Here is a 20,151-nt window from a genome sequence, read left to right on the forward strand (position 1 = left end):
AAAAGCATGCCAAATTTAAATGACTGCAAAATCCCCAAGATTGGGGATTGCACAACAAAACTTTGTCTCAACACCTGGCAGAAAATCTGAAGAGATTCAGGTTGTATGTAAAACATGCTAGTGGCAAGACACAATCAATGCCTTTTTTGCATGATAGCAATGGAAATACTTTGATTAGAGTGCTCCTAAAGCAGAGTTACTAAACACAGCCTTCCAAAATTCCTTCACTAAATACGATGAAGTAAATATTAAAGAATTCAAATCTAGAACAGCTGCAAACATGAGTAACTTGGAAGTAGATATCCTCAGAGCAGTGACACAACTTAAATCACTTAGTAAAAGCAAGTCTTCTGTTCCAGATTGTAAACCAATTAGGTTCCTTTCACAGTACACTGATGCAGTAGCACCATGCTTAACAATAATATACAATCGCTCGCTCAATGAAACACCTGTACCCAAAGACTGGAAAGTTGCAGTGGTCACACCAATATTCCACAAAGGAAATAGGAGTAATCCACTAAATTACATCCCCACATCATTAATGTCAATGTGCAGCTCGATTTTGAAACACATAATGTGTTCGAACATCCTGAATTACATCTAAGAGAACAGTCTATTGACACAAAGTCAACAAGGATTCAGAAAACATAGTTCTTGTGAAGCACAACTAGCTCTTTATTCACATGAAGTACTGAGTACTATTGACATGGGTTTTCAAATTGATTCTGTATTTCTAGGTTTCCAGAAGGCTTTTGACACTGTACCTTAAAAGCGGCTTGTAATTGAATTGCATGCTTATGACGTATTGTCTCAGTTATGTGACTGGATTCATCCTGTCAGAGGGGTCACAATTCATAGTAATTGATGGAAAGCCATCAAGTAAAACAGTAGTGATTTCTGGTATTCCCCAAGGTAGTGTTATAGGCCCTCTGCTGTTCCTTATCTACATAAACAATTTAGGAGACAATCTGAGGAGCTGTCTTGGGCTGTCTACTAAAGTCATCAAAAGAACAGAAAAAATTGCAAAATGATTTAGAAGAGATATCTGTATGATTTGGAAATTGACAATTGACCCTAAGTAATGAAAAGCGTGACATCATCCACATGAATGCTAAAAGGAATACAACAAATCAAGCAAATCTGAAGACTATAAATTCAATTAAATACCTAGGAATTACAATTATGAGCAACTTAAATTGGAAAGAACTCACAAAAAATGCTGTGGGGAAAGTGAACCAAAGATTGCAATTTAATGGCAGAACACTTATAAGATGCAACAGATCTACTAAAGAGACTGCCTACACTATGCTTGTCCATCCTCTTTTGGAGTAATTCTGTGTGGTGTGGGATCCTGAGCAGATAGGATTAATGGAGTATTTCACGAAAGTTCAAAGAAGAGCAAGACAGTCTATATTATCAAGAAACAGGGGAGTGAGTGTCAGGGACATGATACAGGTTATGGAGTTTGATGTCATTAAAACAAAGGTGTTTCTCATTGTGACAGGATCTTCTCATGAGATTTCAAGCACCAACTTTCTCCTCCAAATGCAAAAATATTTTGTTGACACCAAAATACATAGGGAGAAACAATCATCATAATAACATAAGGGAAAACAGAGCTCGTGCGGAAAGATATAGGTGCTCTTTTTTTCTGCATGCCATTTGCGAGTGGAATAATAGATAATTATTGTGAAAGTAGTCAATGAACCCTCTGCCAGGCACTTAAGTGTGACTTCCAGAGTATCCATGTAGAGGTAGATGTTATCTTTGGAATTTGAATCAATACAATCTTCTTGAAGTCTGAGGGTATTTTGCTGTTTCAAAGATCTTGCATCCCACATGGAATAATTTTGTCAGGGGTGGCCTCCCAAGGATATGAGTAGTTCTGACAGTTTATTGTTTACTTTAGAGGCCATGTTTCAACTTGGCTTTTCCAGTGCTCTGACAAATTCTTCTAGCAGTATCATGTATCCCATCTCATCTTCATCTACATCCTCTCCCCCCATTCATAATATTACCTTCAAGTTCGTCTCCCTCGAATAGGCCATCCATATACTCCTTCAAGCTTTCTGCCCCCTCCCCCACCCCCTACCCCTTCTCTGCTTGTTGCTGGTTTTCCATCTGAGCTCTTGATATTCATACAACTGCTTCTGCTTTCTCCAAATAAGTTTTTAATTTTCCTATAAGTGGTATCTATCTTTCCCTTGTTTATATGTGCTTCTATATCCCAATATTAGTCCTTTAGCCATTCCTGCTTGCGCAATTTGCACTTCCTGTCAATCTCATCTTTCTCACTTTGTATTCCCTTTTATCTTCTTCACTTGTTGCATTTTTATATTTCCCCTTTCATCAATTAAATCCAGTATCTCATGTGATATCCATGAATTTCTACTAGGCCTCGTCTTTGTACCTATCTGATCCTCTGCTGCCTTCACTATTTCATATCTTAAGGTTAATTTGTCTTCTATTGTATTCTTTTCGCCTGTTCCAATCAATTGTTGCCTAATGCTCCCTCCGAAACTCCCAACAACCTCTGGTCCTTTCAACTTATCAAGGTTCCAGCTCCTCAATTTCATACTTTTTTTTTCAATTTCTTCAGTTTTGATCTACAGTTCATAACCAACAGAGTCCACATCTGGCCCTCGATAGACTCTTAAACCAAATGTTAGCAATGATAAAATTACACTCTTTGCAAAGTTCTACCAGACACTCTTTGCAAAGTTCTACGGTGATAGCTTCCTGTTTCACTCCTTTTCCTTAGTCCACATTCACCCACTATTTTTTATTCTCTTTCTTTTCCTACTATCAAATTTCAGTTCCCCAACACAGTTAAATTTTCCTCTCTCTTAACTACCTCAATAATTTCTTTTATCTCACCATACATTTTTACAATCTCGTCATTTTGACTATGATAATGCATTCACTGTGCTGTTCATAGTAGCTTACATGCATTCCTATTTCATTACTCATTATTGAGACTACTCCTGCAATACCCATATTTGATTCTGTATTTATAACCTTCTGACCAGAAGTCCTGTTCCTCCAGCCACCAAATTTCACTAATTCCCACTATACCTAATATCAACCTATCTATTTGCCTTTTTTTAAAATTTTCTGGCCTACATGCCCAGTTAAGGGCTCTAACATTGCACGCTCAAACCTGTAGAATGCCAGTTTTGCTTCTCTCAATGTTGACATCCTCCTTAGCGGTCCCTGCTGGGAGGTCCGAATGGGGACTATTCTACATCCAGAATATTTTACCCAAGCGCATACCATCAGCATTTAATCATACAGCAGAGCTGGATGCCCCTGGGAAAAAATGGTGGCTCTAGTTTGCCCTTGCTTTCAGCCATTTACAGTACCAGCACAGCAACACCATGCTGGCTGATGTTACAATGGCATGTCAGTCAATCATCCAGACTGTTGCCCCTGCAACTACTGAACAGGATACTGCCTTTCTTCAGGAACCTCTCAGCAGATACTCTTCAGTTATGCTTGCACCTACAGTGTCACTATTGTATCACTGGGGCGCACAAGCCACCCCACCAAGGGAAAGTTCAAGATTCATAGGGTTGGTGGGCTGCTTAGCACAGCATGGTAATAATACTACACAGGGAATACTTGCTAACATTATGTAATATTATATTTATTTGGTCATGAACAAGATACAAAATCATTTACTTTCACATCACTATTGTATCACTGGGGCGCACAAGCCACCCCACCAAGGGAAAGTTCAAGATTCATAAGGTTGGTGGGCTGCTTGGCACAGCATGGTAATAATACTACACAGGGAATACTTGCTAACATTATGTAATATTATATTTATTTGGTCATGAATAAGATACAAAATCATTTACTTTCACACTAAATATCATATAATTAGAGTACATTCATATGGGGCTTCTGTAAAATGAATCTCCCTAGAAAATCATACACTGATACTTATTTTATTATTATACACTGTAGCGTTTCGAGAATTCCTGCGTAAATTCTAGAACCACTCAGCCTTCTACCATCTCGAACACACAATAATTTAGATATGAGTGTGAGAGAGCGGAATCCTACCTACGGCACGTCACATGTCTGTGTGTGTGCAGATTTAAATTCAGTCGCAGGAAGAATGTAGACGTGGCAGTTGAACGGCACCGACAAGTACCTGTCGGGCAGTCCATGGATGTTTAGTGAGTGCATAAGAGGACCATGGAGTATTTATGTAACTCTGTGATAATAGTGTCAGTGGCTATTGTTAGTGAAAACAGAGCTCTTAAAAAACTCTTATTCCAGCCTTGCTAGAGGCACGATGTATTTCATGAATCCTGTGATATAGAGTTATGGTTATTAAGCCAACTATTTCATGGATGTAATTAGATTTGTTTCTGACATGAGGTGATACGGGTGACTTACAAGAAGTCAGATGTTTATGTGAGAAGGGAGAAGTTCGTTCTGTAGGACATTTTAATATATCGTTAGTTGATGAAAAGTAACCTTTGAGTATCTACTTATTTCACAAGTAGAGGGAGAATTTTAAATATTCCTGTATCTAGTATCACTCTTCGGAGAAGAAGTTTGAAGAGATTCCAGAAGCGAGCGAAGAAGATTGGCTGTGGAAAACAAGTAAGTCATCTCGAAAAAGTAGTGAAAGTTAGTATATCTACTTCACACTTAAATCATCGTCCAAAGCGTTAGAACTACCTATAATATGATTACAACACATCTACAAAGACATTCATCTGAACTGTCATTCATAGTCAAAGATGACTTAGGAAGTTTAAGAATAGGAGTACAGTATGGCATACCTTTGGAGACATTAAACAGTATTGTGTTTTCTTAGAAGTAATGCATCCACAACGATATCTGAATACAACAGTCCACCTATGTGTGAAAAATATTTTCTACATTCCATTTGTCTTCATATTTACTCTTATCATTTCATTACTAATATGCTATTACTGATGGATTTGTGTCACACAGGTTACATATATTGTTTGTAACTTATTGATAATATTTCATTACAAGATAGGAAGCTGGTACCCATGTAAATAGGTGTCTCAGCAATTGTGAAGCTTGGGTTATTTCCCATTTGTTATACTCACTATTCATTACTTGTTTTTTTTAAAATGGACGGGAGACTACATACAAAAAATTAAAAGCAAGGTAAATAAAGAAACGCTTAGGATGCTTTACTATCGGACTAGGAGATGATATATCTCTGTAGAGGCTACACGTTTGCCTTTCGATGATGGTTTATGTAATCCTCCGTACAAGAGGAGATAAACTATCTTTATGCACTTCATTAACCTATAAAATATGTGTGATGAATTAAAATCATGTATAACACTTATGTTTCTTTGCATATTTCATCCACCACTGAAGGACATTATGGTACTTTATATACTTCATTCAGCGTTTAGCTACCTTTGATGAATTCAGATCACAATGAATTTGTATAATGTAAAACAATTACGACAATTTATCCAAAATCATTCACTGAGAGCTATCTATGATGATTCACAGTCGCTCATGAATAGTTTTATATAAAAAACTCTCATTTTTATGATACCTATAGTAATTGAAGATCAAATACGGCACTTGTGATATCTGGCTGAAATCATTCGCTATTCTATTACCTGGGATGAAGGGAGCTCACATACATCATTAATGAAATTCACAATGATTTGATATTATGAATGATGGTTTACAGAAATCATGCACTGTTATGATACCAAAAACAGATGAGGAACAAATCTTGATTTAACTGAGAGATGAGCAGAAGTGATGCACTAATTTAAGGATATATTTCACACTTGACTCCTTATTTCTCAATAGTTAAAGAATGATTTTGAGGTAAATATGGAGCTAATACACCTATGTTACATGCAATGGTGAATGACAATAAATATTAAAGAGTTATAAAGATTTGTGACTCAGATTTAGGTTCTAAAGATGGTTGTGCTTATTGGATGAGATAGTATGCAGCTGGAGGTACCAATCACACCAGAAATGGATTCTCTATTGAGTTATTAACACACAGAAAATGTCCTAGAAGATAAATATTATATTGATATGATATCCAAAACCATGAAAGAAAGGTTGGTTGTGCAATTCAATCCATTAATTTTTTTAGCAAAAACATATTGTTGAAGGTCATGTAATCTTCATTAATATGAAATAGCAGGATGTTGAGGCCATTTTTGGGGGCCTTTGAGGGTGAAGCTGGTAATGAATGTTCTGTAGAACAGAGAGCCACCATCATCCTCTGAGCCACCAGTGATGCACCACCAGTAAGGGAACACGAGATGGGATGTGCGAAGGGTATCTGTTTTCGGCTGTCGCCTTTCCTTCCTCTCCTCAACATACCTCATGTTTTATTTCCTTTTACGATTCCCTCAATGGATACCAGTTCTATCCTCCCTCTTTCAATGTTCACTAGTTCTGATAGCAGGACTCTTATCTTTTCTGCTAGTTTGATTCCCAGTGAATTTATTCTTTTGGACAAATTTACCAGGATTACAATTTCACAGATAGACATGTTTACAGGGACAAATGGGATTTTTGCACTACAGTGATATACCATCATGCATACACTCAGAGAAGACCTAAATATGATTAATTATATGTCAGAAGAATAACTTTATTACTTTCACAAATGTACCCTGCAAAATAATGCGCAGATGTTAGCAATGTCACGCTGGAGAGGGAAATTATATTTATTTACTTTATATTTGCTAATATGCTAACATCCAGCTTAGAGCCAAAAGGTATCATGAACATCCATAGCAGCAAAAGTTGCCATCAGTTTTGACTAACCTAATATAAGTGTCGAATAAATAACTGAAAGTCAATAAATGTTAAAAATAGCAAGGTACTGCTAAGTTAAATAACTGACCGCAGAGGAGGACAGAGACGTATTTGAGAACCACAAAGAAGGAAAGTCAAACAATCAGATATGGGCAAGTTCATCTTAAACACATGATTAGGGAGGAGAGAACAGAGGTGTAAATTGGTAAGCAGGATACTGCACCCTTATGTACGAAGTATCGAATGAATAGCGTAGATATACCATGGATGGGGGACCTACATCTGTAGAGAGGAAAGGGAGAAATAATATAGGAATACCATCACTGAGAGAAATGTTAAATGATGTGCGAGAAGTCTTTCTTAACAAAGACATGCTGTGTGAATAGTTTCGTGAGAGATGGAATACTGAAGATTTTGAGCCTTACTCTAAGGCCATATATTAATGGTCTAGTACTTAAGAAATTATGAAGAATGGCACCAGAGTCTGATTTCTGCATGCAGACCACAAGCACAGTTCAACAGATTAAAGAATTCTGCTATGCAAAACTCAAAAGTTACTAAGTACTCAAAATGTACCTCCATCTGCACGGCTGCAGTTACCACAAAGGGATAAACTTGTTATATTTAGAGCTGAAAAAGAGACTTACTGAAAATGTTGTAATTCTGAACAAAGAAAAATATACAGAGCACACAAATATTAAGTAACTTTTGATGACTAGGGATATACTCTAGGTACGAGACAGAGCCCACATTATGTACTCACAAAACAATATACCCTAATGTTGAGGGTAAATTGTAAAATTTAACTGAGAGTGAAAACTTGTGAGACGTCAAGAGGGTCCAATACTGATTGTCATTGTCGTCGTCGTCGTCATGGTCTTCAGTCCTACGACTGGTTTGATGCAGCTCTCCATGCTACTCTATCCTGTGCAAGCTTCTTCATCTCCCAGTAGTTACTGCAACCTACGTCCTTCTGAATCTGCTTAGTGTATTCATCTCTTGGTCTCCCTCTACAATTTTTACCCTCCACACTGCCCTCCAATGTTAAATTTGTGATCCCCTGATGCCTCAGAACATGTCCTACCAACCGGTCCCTTCTTCCTGTCAAGTTGTGCCACAAACTCCTCTTCTCCCCAATTCTATTCAATATCTCCTCATTAGTTATGTGATCTACCCATCTAATCTTTGGCATTCTTCTGTAGTACCACATTTCGAAAGCTTCTATTCTCTTCTTGTCTAAACTATTTATCGTCCATGTTTCACTTCCATACATGGCTACACTCCATACAAATACTTTCAGAAACGACTTCCTGACACTTAAATCTATACTTGATGTTAACAAATTTCTCTTCTTCAGAAACGCTTTCCTTCCCATTCCCAGTCTACATTTTATATCCTCTCTACTTCGAACATCATCAGTTATTTTGCTCCCCAAATAGCAAAACTCCTTTACTACTTTAAGTGTCTCATTTCCTAATCTAATTCCCTCAGCATCACCCGACTTAATTCGACTACATTCCATTATCCTCGTTATGATTTTGTTGATGTTCATCTTATATCCTCCTTTCAAGACACTGTCCATTCCGTTCAACTGCTCTTCGAAGTCCTTTGCTGTCTCTGACAGAATTACAATATCATCGGCTAACCTCAAAGTCTTTATTTCTTCTCCATGGATTTTACTACCTACTACAAATTTTTCTTTTGTTTTCAATACTGATATAAGCAGTTAAAACCTGGGAATATGGTGTTAACTATAAGATTAATATAGAAAATCTAACAACATTGCCTTGGAAGCTGAGCAGAGATGTTATGCATGATACAATAAATAACTGTGAAAGGGTTTTGTGGCATCTCATAACAGACATTTAATTGCTTAAGTTTATGTAATAACAGCAGCATCATTCATCTGAGTGGGGAAATTTGTGGTGTTACATATCCCTACCCCGTGTGGGGTTGCTAGTCCCCCATCGGGTGCCTCCCCAGGTGGTGGATAGGGGAAAGCCTCTCAGATATGGGTGGCACTGGGGAAATGAAATACCCTGGGTGGACCAAATCTAGTAGTGTGGTGGCGTCTGTACTCTAATGGAGCGGCCTACCAAAGGCGTCTGTACCCCATGTCAGGGGCGGCCTGGAAATTATATCGCCAATCCATTCTGAAGCAAGCGTGGCGATTATGCTTCTCACCTTCGAGTTATGTTGTGTGACATTAATGTTAAATTTTCCGGATTAATAGCCCCACAGTCGGATCCCCGGATGGGAGCAACTTTGATGTCCCAAACACCAAGTGGTGCTGAGAAGAAGATACAGACTCTTCAAGTCTGTACATATAACTGTCGCTCTCTAATAGGCAATGACAGACTAGAAGAGATAGAGAAAGAGCTTACAAAAATCAACTGGAGTATTGTTGGTTTAAGCGAAGTATGCCGAAAAGGGGATGGCTGTCTCCGTTTGCAGTCTGGCAACTTGTTTTACTTTTGTGGCGACCCAGAAGGAAAACTCAATGGAGTTGGGTTCTTAATCAACAAGAATATTGCTGATAGAGTATCTGTCTTAGAAGGAACTTCCAGCAGGACAGTTCGAATGGTCCTGAAGGTGTCGAATAGGTATAAAATACAGATTGTTCAGGTGTACGCTCCCACCTCAAGTCACCCTGACAAAGAAATTGAATCCTTTTATGAAAGTCTGGATAGCACCTGTAAAAAAGGTAGCGATTGTCACTTCCGGAGGGTCATTGGCGATTTCAATGCAAAAGTTGGCACCAAGAAACAAGGCGACACAGTGGTGGGCAACTATGGGATTGAAACTTCCTGGCAGATTAAAACTGTGTGCCCGACCGAGACTCGAACTCGGGACCTTTGCCTTTCACGGGCAAGTGTTCTACCATCTGTGCTACCAAAGCACAACTCACGCCCGGTACTCACAGCTTTACTTCTGCCAGTATCTTGTCTCCTACCTTCCAAACTTTACAGAAGCTCTCCTGCGAACCTTGCAGAACTAGCACTCCTGAAAGAAAGGATATAGCGGAGACATGGCTTAGCCACAGCCTGGAGGCTGTTTCCAGAATGAGATTTTCACTCTGCAGCGGAGTGTGCGCTGATATGAAACTTTCTGGCAGATTAAAACTGTGTGCCTGACCGAGACTCGAACTCAGGACCTTTGCCTTTCGCGGGCAAGTGCTCTACCATCTGAGCTACCAAAGCACGACTCACGCCCGGTACTCACAGCTTTACTTCTGCCAGTATCTCGTCTCCTACCTTCCAAACTTTACAGAAGCTCTCCTGCGAACCTTGCAGAACTAGCACTCCTGAAAGAAAGGATATTGCGGAGACATGGCTTAGCCACAGCCTAGGGGATGTTTCCAGAATGAGATTTTCACTCTGCAGCGGAGTGTGCGCTGATATGAAACTTCTTGGCAGATTAAAACTGTGTGCCCGACCGAGACTCGAACTCGGACCATTGCCTTTCGCGGGCAAGTGCTCTACCATCTGAGCTACCGAAGCACGACTCACGCCCAATACTCACAGCTTTACTTCTGCCAGTATCTCGTCTCCTACCTTCCAAACTTTACAGAAGCTCTCCTGCGAACCTTGCAGAACTAGCACTCCTGAAAGAAAGGATATAGCGGAGACTCACAGCTGTGAGTACCGGGCGTGAGTCGTGCTTCGGTAGCCCAGATGGTAGAGCACTTGCCCGCGAAAGGCAAAGGTCCCGAGTTCGAGTCTCGGTCGGGCACACAGATTTAATCTGCCAGGAAGTTTCATATCAGCGCACACTCCGCTGCAGAGTGAAAATCTCATTCTGGGAACTATGGGATTGACAACCAAAACGTTAGAGGTGAGAGATTAGTCCAGTTCGCTGAGTACACCAGTATGTCCATCATGAACACGTTCTTTAAGAAGCACCCTGACCGAAAATGGACTTGGAGGAGCCCAAATTTCAGTGTCAAAAATGAGATAGACTTTATTCTATCAAACATTCCGCAGATTGTAAAAGACGTATCAGTGCTAAATCAGTTCAACACTGGCAGTGATCACCGTCTTGTGAGAGCAAGGGTCGAACTCAATGTAAGAAATGAAAGGAATAAACTTTTGAAAGGGAAGAGAAGGGTAATCAACCTCAAAAATCTGGAAGAACGTTCCTCGAAATTCCAAGAAGTCCTCCAAACCAAGTTCCACGTAACTAAAGATGGTGATTTGGAGGAAATGATTGTTTCAAGCGCACAAGAAGTCGGTGGCCTATGCCAAAACAATAAACAACCAAAGAAATTCAGTGCCAAAACTGAAACCCTTTTACAACAGAGGAGAGAAATGAAAATCCAAACCGATCGTACATGGTAGCGTATTCTGAACTATGTAAAACAGTGCGAAGAGAAATGAAAACTGAGATACAGAAATTCACTGAAGACACCTTACGAGCAAGCTTGGAGAACAAGACAAGTTTAAAGTCAGCCAAATGCAAACTCACAATCGGTAAAAAGCAGATTATCACACTCGATGGAAATGACAGTCGAATCACTGAATAGGAGGAGGTTTTGAAGTTCATCAGAAGCTTTTATAGCAATTTGTATAGCAATCCAAGGGAAAATTTGAGTGTATCTAAATTAAATGATGTACCTAGTGTTCCAGCTATACTCCCTTCGGAAGTCAAGTGTGCTCTAGATACCATGAAGAAGGGAACAGTGCCGGGTGATGATGAGCTCAGCGTTGACATCGTCAAACTGGCAGGAGAGGTAACAATAAATCACTTGGCAAAAGTATTTACTTCCTGCCTGCACTATGCTTCAATTCCGTTATCGTGGAACAAGGCTAAGATTATATTGATACACAAGAAAGGAAATATTCACAATATTAAAAACTACCGTCCTGTCAGCTTGCTCTCAATTTTGTACAAAATTTTCACAAACATCTTGTTAAACCGAATTAGTTCCGCCCTAGACTCAGCCCAACCTATAGAACAAGCAGGATTCCGAAGCAATTTTAGCACTATTGACCACATTCTGACCTTTAGTGAAGTGATAAGCAGAGCGAATGAATACCAACTGCCTCTCTGCATTGCCTTTGTTGACTTTGAAAAGGCATTTGACTCTGTTAGCCATGTAGCTGTCCTCCAAGCTTTGAGTGAGCAAGGAGTGGGAGCAGCATACACTGAAGTGCTCAGGAAAATCTACGAGAATTCTTCAGCTTATGTTAACATCGGCGAATCAACTAAAGAATTCCGCATCATGAGGGGTGTCAAGTAAGGCGATCCCATCTCCCCAAAACTGTTCTCTGCTGTATTGGAAATGGCTATGTCAAAGCTCAGCTGGGAAGGTAAGGGAATTAGAGTTAATGGAAGAAGGCTTACCAACTTGAGATTTGCTGATGATATTGCCTTACTGACAAAAGACTTCACAGAGCTCCAAAACTTAGTTACAGATCTTGCATTGGAATGTCAGCTGGTTGGCTTGAACATGAACCTTTCCAAAACAAAAGTAATGTCCAACAAATGGGTCCCAGCTGGAGATGTGAAAGTCAAGGACAGTCTACTAGAAGAGGTCAGTGAATATGTCTACCTTGGCCAGATTATAAATATGAAGAGAGACATAAGGCCAGAAATCTATCGACGCATCAAGCTTGGCTGGCAAGCATTTGGGAAGAATTCAAAAGTATTCAGATCAAAAATGCCAGTAAATCTGAAGAAAGCAGTATTTGATCAATGCATTCTTCCTGTGATGACGTATGACTGCGAGACATGGACACTGAGCTCATTTACAAAAGGGAAACTTAGGACAGCACAGAGAGCCATGGAGAGATCAATGCTGGGCTATACAAGAAAGGACAGGAAAAGGGCAGATAACATCCGACCTGTGACGAAGGTTAATGACATCTTAGAGAGAGTAGGTTCCTTAAAATGGCAGTGGGCTGGCCACGTCGCAAGAAGAAAAGACAACAGATGGACGAAGCTAGTACTGGAGTGGAGTCCGAGGGAGCACCGGAGGCCTAGAGGAGGACCACCAGACAGATGGGACAAAGACATCAAGAAGATCGCTGGTAACACCTGGCAGAGAACTGCCCAAGACCGTCCCACTTGGAGAAGACTGCTGAAAGCCTACCTGAATCCACGACTCGAAGAGGCCACATCACTTAATGATTGAATTGGCTGATGATGATGATGATGATGATGATGATGACATATCCCTACAGGAGAGTGGTGTGTAACCTATATGTACCTACTGAACGAATGATAGTTGTGAATGAAAACCATATAATAGTTTAGTGGTTAAGAATAAAAAGCTATGTAGATGTTTCTGTTGTCTGCTTTACAATTGCTGTATGTACGTATGGATGCTGCTAGTCTTTGAGGTGAGTAGGTGATCACAATCCTACAATGAGATGCAGTATCTGTGTAAGCTTAGTGTATCCTTCTTGAGCCAACAGCCCAGGCTGGAGTCATGTAATGCACTGCCAAGTAAAGGCACCTGCCATAACAATGCAGTTAGATATCAGGGCAAGACAGAAAAAATTCAATTGAAATGTTAACTAACCCTTGCAATATCAAGGAGGGGGGAGTATGTTGCACACACCTTATGAAAATATTGTAATATACTCTGGAACTTTATATTTTAAAATACTGAAAAAAATATTTATTGTTTTTAATGAAGTCTTCTAAAAGATTCCATAAATATTTTAAATTTTTCGGTTAAACTTAACCCATAAATTTAAGTCTCAGTAGTAGATGTGACTTTTCACAATGAATGCCATATTCAATATTTTCAAACAATGGAAAATCCAGGATGGAATGTAACAGTATTATGAAAAGGAAAGTTGCTACTCACCATATAGCAGGGATGCTGAGTAGCAGATAGGCACAACAAAAAGCTTTCGGCCAGTAAGGCCTTCTTCAACAATAGAGATCAATCTCACACACACACACACACACACACACACACACACACACACATGCAACTGCAGTCTCAGGCAGCACCAGTGCATGATGGGACTGGGTGGGGGTAAGGAGGAGGCTGGGGAGAGATAGTATGGTAGGGGTGGCAGATAGTGAATTGCTGCAGATTACGCAGGTTAGACAGTGGGCAGGGAAGAGGTGGGGGGTGGGGTAGGGGAAAAGGAGAGAAGTGAAAAGACTAGGTGTGAAGGTGGAATGATGGCTGTGTAGTGCTGGAATGGGAACAGGGAAGGGACTGGATGGGTGAGGACAGTGACTAATGAAGGTTGAGGCTAGGAGAGTTATGGGAACATATGATGTATTGCAGGGAAAGTTCCCACCTGCGCAATTCAGAAAATATCACATGACTGGTTTCACATATAGCCCTGCCCTTGACAGGATAGGTGATGTTTGTAACCAGACTGCAGTAGGCTGTGGTGGGAGGATGTATGGGACAGGTCTTGCATCTAGGTCTATAACCCAGGTATGAGCAATGAGGTATGGGGTTCAGAGCAAGGGTTGTGTAAGGATGGATGAGTCTATTGTGTAGGTTCAGTGGACAGTAGAATACCACTGTGAGAGGGGTGGAAAGGATAGTGGGCACGACATTTCACATTTCAGAGCACAACGAGAGGTAGTCGAAACCCTGGCAGAGAATGTAATTCAGTTGCTCCAGTCCTGGGTTATGAGGGGAATGCTCCTCTGTGGCCAGGCAATGGGACTACCTGTGAAACCAGTCTTGTGATCTACAAGTTAAGCTGCAACCACTGTACTGCATTCTATGTGGGCATGACAACCAACAAGCTATCTGTCCGCATGAACTGCCTCCAACAAACTGTGGCCAAGGAAAAAATGGACCACCCTGTTGCTGAGCATGCTGCCAAACATGACATCCTTCATTTCAATGACTGCTTCACAGCCTGTACCATATGGATCCTTCACACTGACATCAGCTTTTCTGAATCGTGCAGGTGGGAACTTTCCCTACAATACATCCTATGTTCCCATAATCCTCCTGGCCTCAACCTCCTATAGTCACTGTCCTCACCCATCCAGTCCCTTCCCTGTTACCATTCCAGCATTACACAGCCGTCATTCCACTATCACACCCAGTCCTTTTACTTCTCTCTTTTTCCGCCCCCCCCCCCCTTCCCCCTGCACTCCGTCTAATCTGCAACACTTCACAGTCTGCCACCCATACCATACTATCCCTCCCCCTCCCCACCCCAGCCACCTCCTTACCCCCAGCCAGTCACCACTCCCATCATGCACTGGTGCTCCTGCTCGCAGTGTGGTTTCAGTTGCCTGAGACTGCAGTTGTGTGTGAGAGCTGCATTTGTGTGTGTGTGTGTGTGTGTGTGTGTGTGTGTGTGTGTGTCATCTATTGTTGATGACGACCTTACTGGCTAAAAGCTTTATTTGTGAAAGTCTTTTTGTTGTGTCTATCTGCAACTCAGCATCTCCGCTATATGGCAAGTATTCTAGATTTTCACGATCAGGACCCTACTTATACATCAATATCACTTTAGAAAGTATTTGGTGCATCAAAGCCAACAATTAATAACGAAATTAATATTTAAATTTTTTATGTCCACTGCAGACATAATTCACCATACATCCCTAGCCCCATGTGGTTGTTGGCAGATACAGATATGTCCATGCAAAGACGAGAGTAAAATACGTGACTATCAGGCACTGTGTCTGTGTTTGTCTGTGTGTGTGTGTGTGTGTGAGAGAGAGAGAGAGAGAGAGAGAGAGAGAGAGAGAGAGATGCCGAGTCACAGAAAGGCACAACAGAAAGACTACTTTTTCGTTGTGCCTTTCAGCGATTCAACATCTCCGCTATTTGGTGAGTAGCAGCTATTCTTTTCATTATATCGTTACACTCCGTCCTGGGTTTTCCATTGTGTGTGTTATATATGTCTACATACACAGGCACACACAAACAAACAAACACACACACACACACACACACACACACACACACACAAACACACACACAGAGAGAGAGAGAGAGAGAGAGAGAGAGAGAGAGAGAGAGAGAGAGAGAGAGAGAATTGATATGCTCATTGTTGCACAAGATGAGTAATTTCCACTGAAATTACTTGAGGCATATTTAATACTGAAATACTTAATATGAATGAGTGAGCAGTGGCCATTGTCGATATGTTTTTGGGTTGATCACTGTCATATTACATGTATTAAGGTGAGGAAAGACCTCAATTCCAACCAATATGAGCATGTAATTCATCCACAAGAAAGATTAGCAATGAGCGGTCACAGCTGTCATTATTTTCTCTGGAAGAAAATCAAGTAATATCTGAAAGAAAAAATTATTATTAATTTATATCGATAACCAGCTTGATGATTTTGTTACATAGGTAACATTTGTTCTGGATATATCAGTAGCCTATCAGCATATTACTTCTTAATAAGAACTATGTTTTTAAATAGTAAAGTGAAATAAAGAATGAAATAACTGGTGCAATAGGTGGATTTTTAATTTGACTACTTTGACAGATCCTTTAAAATTTTCTGTCTTTTAGTTTAAAAATTAAAAAAAAAAAAAGGATTGAGAAAAACAACTAAAATCGCACTTACCATTCATAACAGAAGAATCAATACTACGAAGCATGTCATCCCACATTATGACACGTAATGTGGGGTAGGTATCTCGAACAAACTGGGCAACTCCCAGAATGTGTTCCAGGAATAACTGTGCTTTTCCATGTTTACTTGTTTCTACTCTTCGAATGCATGTTGGACATATGCCTAGGTGCCAAACCTGAAATTATACAGGTATGAGTAACAATGTTCTTACACTACGCATGAAAAGATATAAAAAGCATGTAACAAACAGATAAAACCAAACACACCTCATCGGCACCAATATGTATGTATTGAATGTCAGGGTGAAATTCAACAATTTGTTTAATCAAAGTTGTAACAAGTTTCAGTGCTCCTGGATGAGATGGACACATAGAGCTTGGGTAAGCAGCCACTTCTCGCAGAGATACCCATTCTTTGTGTTTTAGAACAAACTGTAAAATGACACACAGTTGTTGATTTCAGCATGATAATAATTGTCACAAAGAAACATAACATGCTTAAATCAATTAAAAAATAATTCACCAGTTACTGAACCAGTAAATGTTATGTTGTCATCACAACCATTTAGACAAAAATGTAGAAAAAGCCATCATAGTGATTATTATAGTGATGGCACTTTAATTCACTACTGTTTTAGAATTGATGAACCTATGTACCAAATAAATGGTGTATGCAACCTACATCAATATAAATGTCTAATCTTGATCAAAATAAATCTAACATGATGAAAATGCATGCTCACCATGTATATGTAGTCAATTTGGTCTGCATTTGTTTACGTGTTACACACACATTAAATGTTAAATCTCTATGATACTACTACACAAATACATACTTTGTAATACATCATTTATTGAAATACTTTGGTCCACAGCCAAATATACCTTCACGAATTTCTAAAATACTTACAAAATTGTGAAAGCCAATTTCATTATTATGGGAGTCCCAACAATCTCTAAGGGCTTCATCTTGCGTACTACAATGAAACGTCACCATATTCACCTGATGATTGAGCTAACTTTCTACATATAGAATTTACAGCAGATTTGGTGTCTTGGTCCATCTTTTTTGTTGTATGCACTTTAGCCCATACACAAAAATGATTTGCCCTTTTCTACATACATCTGTTGATTGTTTGAGGGTGGATCGAAAAGTAATTTCACCTGTATCTTAAAAATTTAATAATGAACATACAACAGCAAAATTAATAAAAATCATAGCCTGCACTGCTCTCTATAAGACACTACTGTTCAACATAGTCACCATGCATTTCTACACATTTGCACCTCTGCTGAACCCAGGTGTAAAAACCAGTTTGGGAAAATTCAGGGTTTTGCTTCTTGACTCATTTTTCTCAGAATAATTTTAAAGCTGTTGACTGTGAATTATGAACCATCTGCCTCTTCAAATCACCTTGACCGGTGTCTGTGGCAGAGGTTGTTGGCTGTCTGTTGTGCAGCTCACCTGCATGTTTGTTTTATCTGTTACCAAACTTCTTCACGCAACCTTGCACATTGCTGATGTCCATTACAGCATCCCCATATGCTTTCTTTATGGACAAGGTCAAAATCTTAGATCAAAAAATCAAACCCTGAATTTTTCCAAACTATTTTTGACACCTGAGTTTAATGATGGCGCAAATGTTTACAAATGTACAGTAACTATTTTAAATGGTAGTGTTGTATAGAGCCAATGGCCTTGACACAGTGATAACACCAGTTCCCGTCAGATCATCGAAGTTAAGCACAGTAAGGTTGGCTAGCACTTGGATGGGTGACCGTTCGGTCTGCCGAGCACTGTTGGCTAGCAGGATGCAACTGACGCGCTACTTGATGGGGAAGTAGCGCTCTGGTCATGAAAACTGACAATGGCTGGGAGAGCAGTGTGTTGACCACATGCCCTGCCATATCCGCATCCAGTGATGCCTGTGGGCTGATGAAAACAAAGCAGTCGGACAGTGCTGTTAGGACAGAGTTTAGTTTAGTTTAGGTTTTTAGTGTTATGTAGAGGACAGTTAAGGCTATGATCTGTACTAACTCTGCTGTTATATGTTCATTATTGGAATTTTTATAAAAGAGGCATTACTTTTCGATTCCCCCCCCCCCCCCCCCCCCCCCAATATTAATACGAAATTGGAAATCCTGAGTGAAATAAAATAATGCAAAGAGTAAAGGTAATTGCTCACCATACACTTGAGGCATTTGTACTATCCCACTTGTACAAGCACCCACACCGTAGTATGCACCAAATGTAACACCGCTAAGACAGTTACTACACTACACTTAATATTACTGCATATTGGAACTTCTTCACCTGTGTAGACTGTAAAACATGAACAATAAAAATGGCAAAACAAGCTGGTGTTATAAAAACGTGACAGTCCGTGTAGCAGTCCAGGTGTCTTGTGGATAGAAGTTTGTTCTATACATGGGTATGGAAGCTCAGAGGAGTTTGACATAAAATGATGAGCAAGCAGCATACGCCATCATCAAGTGCAATTCCACCACATTATCAAGTGCAATACCATCACTGTGCAGAAGTTGCTGTCTCATATTATACTCACTGAGGACACCAGAATTAACTGAGGGGAAGCAAGAGTTAGAAAGGTCAAAATGTCACTGTTAACTGTGGTAAAGATATGAGGTAAAACATTCCAGTACAATATTACAATGTTTGTGGTAAGTGGCTCTTTTTCTACAGTACAGTGAATGAGTTGAATATATTCTGTTCCTGTGCATAAATGTTTGATGTAGTTGCACTTTACAGACACACAATTTGAAGCAACAGTCCACAAAAACTACTTTCCATGGTGCTGAAACTGTACTCTCTTTTCAACCAATCTCCCCCCCCCCCCCTCTCTCTCTCTCTCTCTTATCTATCTGTCTTTTCTTTTTTAGAAGGAGTGGGTCAATGTTATCTCTTTCAGTTTGGTACTCAACTGACTGTAACACAGTACACTGCCACAATCTCAAAAAAAAACTTTCTTAGCCATGCATGTTTAGTGTGACTAAAATGCTTTTAATGCAATTCCAAAGAAAGTTCCTTATAAATCCATACCTCAATTCTCATATTTAATGATTCCTAAGGATAAAATTCCTCCTAAACAGGTTGACCACTGTCCAAACTAAGTCTGAACAGAGCTTCAGTTGATCTGCAGATTGCAATTTGGTGTACTAAGATTAATGATAGTGACACCATTTGAAATGCAAACCACAAAGGCCAGTAAACTGCACATATATCTTTCAACAACTCACTATCATAAAGAGGATCCTATAGCTGCTGGATCGACTTTTAATACTATTAATTCCGCCATGTACAAAATTGATGATCTTGCTATGTGATTTCCTGAGTATCTGGTTTCATACCATTGCAGTGCAGATAGCATGTCTCATATGACAGTGCAGAATTTGTTATTATACCTGGGAATAGGTGGTCTCTTAAGACATTTCAAGACTTCAGTGTGGATGTATCAGCCGCATGATGGATATGTGTAGCATAGTCCACATAGTCTTGCATACTGTCTTTCTAGCTAACTAATTATACAGTGCCAGTTCATTCAGCTGAGCATCCATTTTGGTGGCTTCTGTCTAGGAAGTGTATCCAGATAGGGAAGTGGATATCTGAGTGCAGAGCAGTGTCCACTTCCCACTCTGCAGATGGTGCTCAGGAGCCCTGTCTCTGCACTCTCTGTTCTGATTATGAAGGCAGTAAGTGTGCTGAGTTTAGAAATGAAGAGTGTTTGCAGCAGTCAGTCTAGGGTACAATCATTCTACACTGATAAGTATGTATTCCTGTTAAACAACTTCAGCCATTGGAACA

General features: G+C 39.9%; 1 protein-coding gene across 3 annotated transcripts in view; it reads right to left on the minus strand.

Moving 5' to 3' along the window:
* LOC124595842 (hexosaminidase D-like) overlaps nucleotides 1-20,151 on the minus strand; it is a 232,136-nt gene that overhangs the window by 145,220 nt on the left and 66,765 nt on the right. For all 3 annotated transcript variants that reach the window (XM_047134742.1, XM_047134743.1, XM_047134744.1), the window contains exons 4-5: nucleotides 16,599-16,763; nucleotides 16,324-16,507 (exon numbers count right to left, since the gene is read on the minus strand). In XM_047134742.1, the coding sequence (XP_046990698.1) occupies nucleotides 16,324-16,507; nucleotides 16,599-16,763 (349 nt within the window). The remainder of the gene's footprint in view (nucleotides 1-16,323; nucleotides 16,508-16,598; nucleotides 16,764-20,151) is intronic.

Source organism: Schistocerca americana, chromosome 2, assembly GCF_021461395.2.
Source record: "Schistocerca americana isolate TAMUIC-IGC-003095 chromosome 2, iqSchAmer2.1, whole genome shotgun sequence".
Classification (NCBI taxonomy): domain Eukaryota; kingdom Metazoa; phylum Arthropoda; class Insecta; order Orthoptera; family Acrididae; genus Schistocerca; species Schistocerca americana.